Raw genomic sequence first — 7,394 nt, 5'->3', positions numbered from 1 at the left:
TAAGCCTTGCCATATTAGCTTATCATAGGGCTTATGCGGTTATTCACTGAGTGCTGATCCTTTCTCTAGAGCACAAACTTCTTGTGTTTATTTGAATTGAACTGCAATGCTGCGTCTTTCCTCTGAAAACAAAAGGTCACCTCTTGTTTGTGCCGATGCCCCAAACAATAGTTTGAGAGTATCTGGCCAACACTGAGTGTCGAGGCCGTGTTCAGACCGTCAGCCCAAATCTGTTTCTTGGAATAGATTAATTTTAGAAAGTCTGGACTGCAAAAAACTACACGACGTGATTTTTGCAAATCAGATCCAAAGCACATTTGGAGTTAGTTTGAAATGTGATTCTGATCAAATGTCTACAGATGCGTCATGGTCTGTCCACTCTGGCCGCTCAAATCAGAATTCAGTGTCTATTGCGTCATTTGCAACACGACACACAACTATGTGGCAAATCCAGGGTGTTGGAAGTACTGAGCAGAATACATGGTGCTACTAGCAGAGCACTACGGAGGACAACATGGAGAACAACAGTCCGTGGACAGATGGAATGGAAATTGGACTAAATTTCTGCACAGTTGTTTTGAGGGCGAAGTGATGGTCCTCAATTTGTCATGCTTCAGCATTGGAAGTTGCTTCACCAGCGTGGCCATGTAGTTATAGACGTGACGCCTACATTGTTACACAGCAACCTATAAAGATCATTTTGAAATAACAGTGTGGACAGTCTGTCTTAAAGATCTGAATTGAGAAAGTAATTTAATTTGCCTGCAGTCTGAATGTAGTCAAAGTCCGGAGACTGCCAGGGTTGTTTTATACGTCTGTAAGATCACTTCAATGCTCATGTTGGCAGTGATAGAGAAACTGGGAGGAGGTGTTTGGGAGAAATACCTGCCTGACTCCTGTGACAGACATAGATTGTCCATGATGAACACCATGTTGTGGCCACAAGTAGGTTCATAAGTGTACCTGCTACCGGAGCACCTTAGGTGAAAGGTTGACAATCACAGCATTATGTTATCTGACGTGTGGCGAGGAACAGAGCTGTCGGCTCATCACCAGCTGCTGGTAAGTCTGATCAGATGCCTTAAACTGGCAGACTTGGGTAATGGTTTTCGTATTTACAAAAACAGAAACCAGAGGGTTTGCTCCAACTGTTGGGATAGCCCTCAGCCTCTTTGGGAAAACCTATGCCAGCATGCTGGAAAAGGGACTTTGGCCAAACCTAAATTTGGGATTATGCTTTTTTGCAAGGATACTGTAGATGTTATGGCAGTTTGCTTATCTAGTCTACATGGGTTTTGTGGACTTACTAGGACTTACAATTGTTTCTCCTCCCCTGGAGTATCTTGTGGAGGAGTACTGCAGGAATTTGCTTTACTGAAGCCATTTTTAACAGCCTATTGGTTCTTGCATAACCACATTTTCAGTGGGCACTGGGCCAATGCTTCTGTTTGTGATTTCCACAGACAGAATCTTCAGGCACATGTGAGTTGTGGAGAATATCCTGTACTTGACAGTTGCACTGCATCTCTGTTTCTGTTTTTGTCAGTTAATGTGGTTTTTTGGCTTTATTAGTGAGTGTGAAGCAGCAAGGACAAAAGTCAGCACCTCCAGGTCTGAGGCCACAGTACGCCGCTGTAAGACAGTGTATTTTTTTTGGAGTGATGGCGTTTTGTTGTATGTTGGGGTCTTGATCATGAGTGAGGGTAAGATTAAGTGAGATCAACAGATTAGTGCTGTGTCAGCAGAAATGTGGACACTTCACTAACTGTTGTGAATAGGAAGCTGTGCCTAAAGACTCTGGGTTTATTGAGTAATTCACTGTATGTCCCCACCCTCACCTATGGTCATCAACTTTTGGTAATGAAAGAATGAGATTGCAGACACAGTTGGCCAAAATGAGTTTCTATTGTAGAGTGGCTAGACTCGATTATAGAAATCAAGTGTTGCACACTCTGGCTCCATGTGCATTTCTTAAATTTTGATGCCGTTTTGGCCTTTGGGCCTTCTTCAGGATCAACAATAATGTTGACCAAAGCTCAGATTCTGGCTAGACTCAGATGAACATGCAGGAAAGTCCAAAAATGATCTAAATCCAAGTAAAAAATACTCTATAATGAAGTTTCATTACTCGTAATTATTGGAGCACTTTCTCATTTGTGTTATCTCTTTTTTATGACTTTAGAGATTATTGGCAACTGTCAGCAAAAAGTCAAATCCAACCTGAAGAAGAAGTTTCAGTGTTTATTCGAGACAATCACAAAAGCAGGAAACCCAACCCTTCTGAATCAGATCTACACCGAGCTCTACATCACAGAGGGAGGGACTGCAGGGGTCAATGATGAACATGAGGTCAGACAGATTGAAACAGCCTCCAGGAAACCAGCAACACCAGAAACAACCATCAGACAAGAAGACATCTTTAAAGCCTCACCTGGAAGAGATGAACCAATCAGAACAGTGATGACAAAGGGAGTGGCTGGCATTGGGAAAACAGTCTTAGCACAGAAGTTCACTCTGGACTGGGCTGAAGACAAAGCCAACCAGGACATACAGTTCACATTTCCATTCACTTTCAGAGAGCTGAATGTGCTGAAAGAGAAAAAGTACAGCTTGGTGGAACTTGTTCATCACTTCTTTACTGAAACCAAAGAAGCAGGAATCTGCAGGTTTGAAGAGTTCCAGGTTGTGTTCATCTTTGACGGTCTGGATGAGTGTCGACTTCCTCTGGACTTCCACAACAATGAGATCCTGACTGATGTTACAGAGTCCACCTCAGTGGATGTGCTGCTGACAAACCTCATCAGGGGGAAACTGCTTCCCTCTGCTCGCCTCTGGATAACCACACGACCTGCAGCAGCCAATCAGATCCCTCCTGACTGTGTTGACATGGTGACAGAGGTCAGAGGGTTCACTGACCCACAGAAGGAGGAGTACTTCAGGAAGAGATTCAGAGATGAGGAGCAGGCCAGCAGAATCATCTCCCACATCAAGACATCACGAAGCCTCCACATCATGTGCCACATCCCAGTCTTCTGCTGGATCACTGCTACAGTTCTGGAGGATGTGATGAAGACCAGAGAGGAAGGAGAGCTGCCCAAGACCCTGACTGAGATGTACATCCACTTCCTGGTGGTTCAGACCAAAGTGAAGAACATCAAGTATGATGGAGGAGCTGAGACAGATCATCACTGGAGTCCAGAGAGCAGGAAGATGATTGAGTCTCTGGGAAAACTGGCTTTTGATCAGCTGCAGAAAGGCAACCTGATCTTCTATGAATCAGACCTGACAGAGTGTGGCATCGATATCAGAGCAGCCTCAGTGTACTCAGGAGTGTTCACACAGATCTTTAAAGAGGAGAGAGGACTGTACCAGGACAAGGTGTTCTGCTTCGTCCATCTGAGTGTTCAGGAGTTTCTGGCTGCTCTTCATGTCCATCTGACCTTCATCAACTCTGGAGTCGATCTGATGGCAGAAGAACAATCATGGATGACTGGACTTTGGACCTCTCTGTTGTCTAAAGTAGTTGGAGAAGGCTCTAAACCTAAACAAATACACCTCTACCAGAGTGCTGTGGACAAGGCCTTACAGAGTCCAAATGGACACCTGGACTTGTTCCTCCGCTTCCTCCTGGGTCTGTCACTGCAGACCAATCAGACTCTCCTACGAGGCCTGCTGACACAGACAGGAAGTAGCTCAGAAACTAATCACAAAACAGTCCAGCACATCAAGGAGAAGATCAGTGAAAATTTGTCTCCAGAGAGAAGCATCAACCTGTTCCACTGTCTGAATGAACTGAATGATCGTTCTCTAGTGGAGGAGATCCAACAGTACCTGAGTTCAGGAAGTCTCTCCACAGATAAACTGTCTCCTGCTCAGTGGTCAGCTCTGGGCTTCATCTTACTGTCATCAGAAGAAGATCTGGACGTGTTTGACCTGAAGAAATACTCTGCTTCAGAGGAGGCTCTGCTGAGGCTGCTGCCAGTGGTCAAAGCCTCCAGCAAAGCTCTGTAAGTGGATGAATCACTGGATGTATTCATTAATTCAAAACTGTTTTCTATGCCATAGATGGGAAGGAAGTCATTTTTTTTGTTAATCACTAAATCTTCTTCAGGCTGAGTGGCTGTAACCTTTCTGGGAGAAGCTGTGAAGCTCTGTCCTCAGTTCTCAGCTCCCAGTCCTCTCATCTGAGAGAGCTGGACCTGAGTAACAACAACCTGAAGGATTCAGGAGTGAAGATGCTATCTGCTGGATTGGCAAGTCCATATTGTACACTGGAAACTCTCAGGTCAGTAATCAAGGGTTAGGGGTGGGTAGTCTCTATATACAGACTCTACATTCAGTGAATGTAGAGTCTGTAGGCAAACCCCGGAGATCTTTACTCTGGAAGAAGAGCAGAAGAGCCCTGGTTTCCGGTTGTAGGCTGTTTGTAGTCCGCGTGATATTGACCAATCACGTTTGAGCCGGCTGCAGTTGTTGCCAGGTTAAACGGTCCGTGCAGTGAACTAACGAGGCGGAACATAATTGGCGTCACTGCAAACTCTGAATCCATCACAGTGGTTCAGCATATTTACTTATATGAGTGGGGAGAGGAAACAGAAGTCGGAAATTCGCCTCCTCCAGACCGGAATGCCAAAAAATCGGGGGTCTGCCCCCAGAAGCTGTATTTGCCGTCTGCCGGAAGTCAGACGCCAAATACAGTTGATGGGTTCCTGGAATGGGGGGTGGGTTATCTGGACCATTGTCCCTTTTACAGCCAGCATCATCAAAAATATGTGTGTGAATGTTGGCAACAGAAGTGGTGCTTTGCTCTGGCTATCCAGGCGTTAGCAAGCTTAAATTAAATTAAATCAAACTGTTGCCACCGTCAAAATGTCTGGTTGTTGCGTGTTTGGTTGTCAGAAGAATTCATGTTCCAACAGTGAGCTCAATTTCTATGGAATTCCAACAGGATCATGACTGTTTCAGAGCAACAGGTTTTCTGGTTTAATGAGTTACCTGTTACCTGGTGACTCAGGCGAATGCACCGTGGTTGCATGTAGTAGTAGTAGTCTTCAATTTTACTTTAATTAATTTTAAGTATATATATGTTCATGTTTATTATCTACGCCAACAATTACTTCATTTACTGTAAGCGACCACATACACATTCAGCTGAAAGTTAACACAGTCACTTGTTAGACTGAAACACATTTACCGTCTCTGAGACATTCAATGGGTTGACTCCCACTGCACTGAGTCTGTGATCGACAGTTCTCAAGTTACAGTGCAACAGAAGCAGAATTCATGTTTGCATCACAACTATATCATTGGGTTCTGTACTATGCTACCTAGCAAGCCAACAACACCAAATCCAGGTACAACACCCTGCTCAGTTGTTACCTTAGTTTTCTGGTATGTTAACACAATGCTCATACATAGTGGTCTCGTGTCCTTGTCTTTGGCTGTACAGGATTTCAGATTCCAAGACATAAAACTAGTATTTGATGTTCTTTATATGACCACAGATAATGTAAGGTTATTCATATGCATCTAGTGACATTTCTCCACCAAATACATGTAGGCCTCCATATCTGGTTACTCACAATTGGGTCAGTTGCAGATATCTTCTACACACTTACTAGGAACTGGAAGTTAGTAACCATTTGTCAAAGACATTCTGTTTATGTGTCATTCACGATCTGGGATTAGGTTCCTTAAGTTACGTTCTTGGCGTTAAGTTATGTAGGTTAGGTTTAGGCAAGTAAAGTTATGTAGGCAAGGTTCATGCAACTTAAGTTTTGTAGGTTAGGGTTAGGAAAAGAAACGTGGTTGGGCAATGTCACATTAAGTACTCAACATAGAGTTATGTACTTAATGTAGGTTAGGTTTAATTTTTTTTTTTTCAAATTTTATATACTTTATTAATCCCAAGATGAAAATTACATGTTTTCACTCTGTTGTTATGTACATATACACACAGGCCTGAAATACACACACACACACACACACACACACACACACACACCCACACACGCACACACACACACACACACACACACACACACACACACACACACACACACACCGAGAGCCAATTCCAAAGAAAAAAATCAGTCTGTGTGTGTGTGTGTGTGTGTGTGTGTGTGTGTGTGTGTGTGTCAATATTTCTGGAGGTGAACTCTGCTCTTTATCCATGTGTGTTGAAGCATGTCAGACAGTTACAGGTCAGGCTACAAACACGTTACTCTAAATTAAAGTTTTATTGACCTTAAAAGAAAAAAAAAAACACCTGATAGAATTATCTCTGGATTTAAAGTTGTGCTGATAACAGCACTTGATTCCTATCACAGTTTGAAGTGTAGTCCACTGAGCGTTAAAGGGTGGCTGTTTATCTTTAAACTTTATATAGGGCTTCCCTCTACTTAATATTTTCATATTGATTTACCAACTTTTTGCACTCAATTCATTTTCATAATTTTTCCTTTATTGAGTCCTTGAGTACCAATTATTCCTGAGAGTCTGCAGCCAGTTGTTGGTGATTTTCTGAAATGAACAAATAAAATACTAGCAGACTATTTTCATTCATCTGCAGGCTGTCCGGCTGTCTGGTCACAGAGAAAGGCTGTGTTGCTCTGGCCTTGGCTCTGAGCTCCAACCCCTCCCATCTGAGGGAGCTGGACCTGAGCTACAATCATCCAGGAGACTCAGTGACTTGGATGCCAACACTGGAAAAGCTGCATATCCGGTGAGCTCAAGTCACTTCGCTCTGGAGAAGGTTATTAAATGTTTCTGTTTTAACATTAGAGAAAAGACAATAGCTTTCTGTGTTTCTTCCTTCAGTACAGACCATGGTGGAGAGCAGAAACTGAAACCTGGCATGAGGAAATGTAAGTGTGGATTTAGTTTGATAGCTATTTTTCTAGGGAAAGTCAGTAGTTGTAATATTTCAACATAATTTAAAACCTAAAGGTTCTGTATGTAACTTTTACAAAATCCTTGTTATTAACAAACCGTCTCTGCGCGGCTGTTGAGTGATCTTCAGTCAGCATCCTGTTGCTCGCACTACGTAGTCATGAGCAAGCATCTGAGCATCGGCCAAAACTGTGACAAACAAGACACTAACCATGATTGAAAATAAATTAAAATCATAAAAAGAATAACGTTACCCAGATAGCATGGCCGACATCGGCCCGATGTATCAAGTTTACATCGTTAAGACGTAGCAGGGAGAGTGTTTGCTCATTGCCAAGACGTCGCTGAGACGTCGGCCTTTAATCGAAAATGACCACCACGCGACGTTCAAACGATCAATAAAAAGCTGCGCTCAGTAGGCGCTCCTTCATTAATATTCATATGCTTCGTTAACTACGACCTTTATTCATTTAGGTCGGACCTTTCAAACTACAAATATTTCA

At 43.1% G+C, this 7,394-nt stretch overlaps 1 protein-coding gene across 1 annotated transcript in view; it reads left to right on the top strand.

The window, feature by feature from the left end:
- The first annotated feature begins 2,157 nt into the window (after positions 1–2,157).
- Positions 2,158–7,394, top strand: part of LOC126398253 (NLR family CARD domain-containing protein 3-like) — a 10,078-nt gene continuing 4,841 nt past the window's right edge. Inside the window, exons 1-4 of the mRNA XM_050057438.1 lie at positions 2,158–4,007; positions 4,112–4,285; positions 6,572–6,724; positions 6,820–6,866. Coding sequence (XP_049913395.1) covers positions 2,173–4,007; positions 4,112–4,285; positions 6,572–6,724; positions 6,820–6,866 — 2,209 coding nt within the window. The 5' untranslated portion in view covers positions 2,158–2,172. The remainder of the gene's footprint in view (positions 4,008–4,111; positions 4,286–6,571; positions 6,725–6,819; positions 6,867–7,394) is intronic.

This window comes from Epinephelus moara, chromosome 12, assembly GCF_006386435.1.
Source record: "Epinephelus moara isolate mb chromosome 12, YSFRI_EMoa_1.0, whole genome shotgun sequence".
In the NCBI taxonomy this organism is placed as follows: domain Eukaryota; kingdom Metazoa; phylum Chordata; class Actinopteri; order Perciformes; family Serranidae; genus Epinephelus; species Epinephelus moara.
The sequence above is the reverse complement of the archived record's forward strand: the minus strand, read 5'-3'. Positions and strand labels throughout refer to the sequence as shown.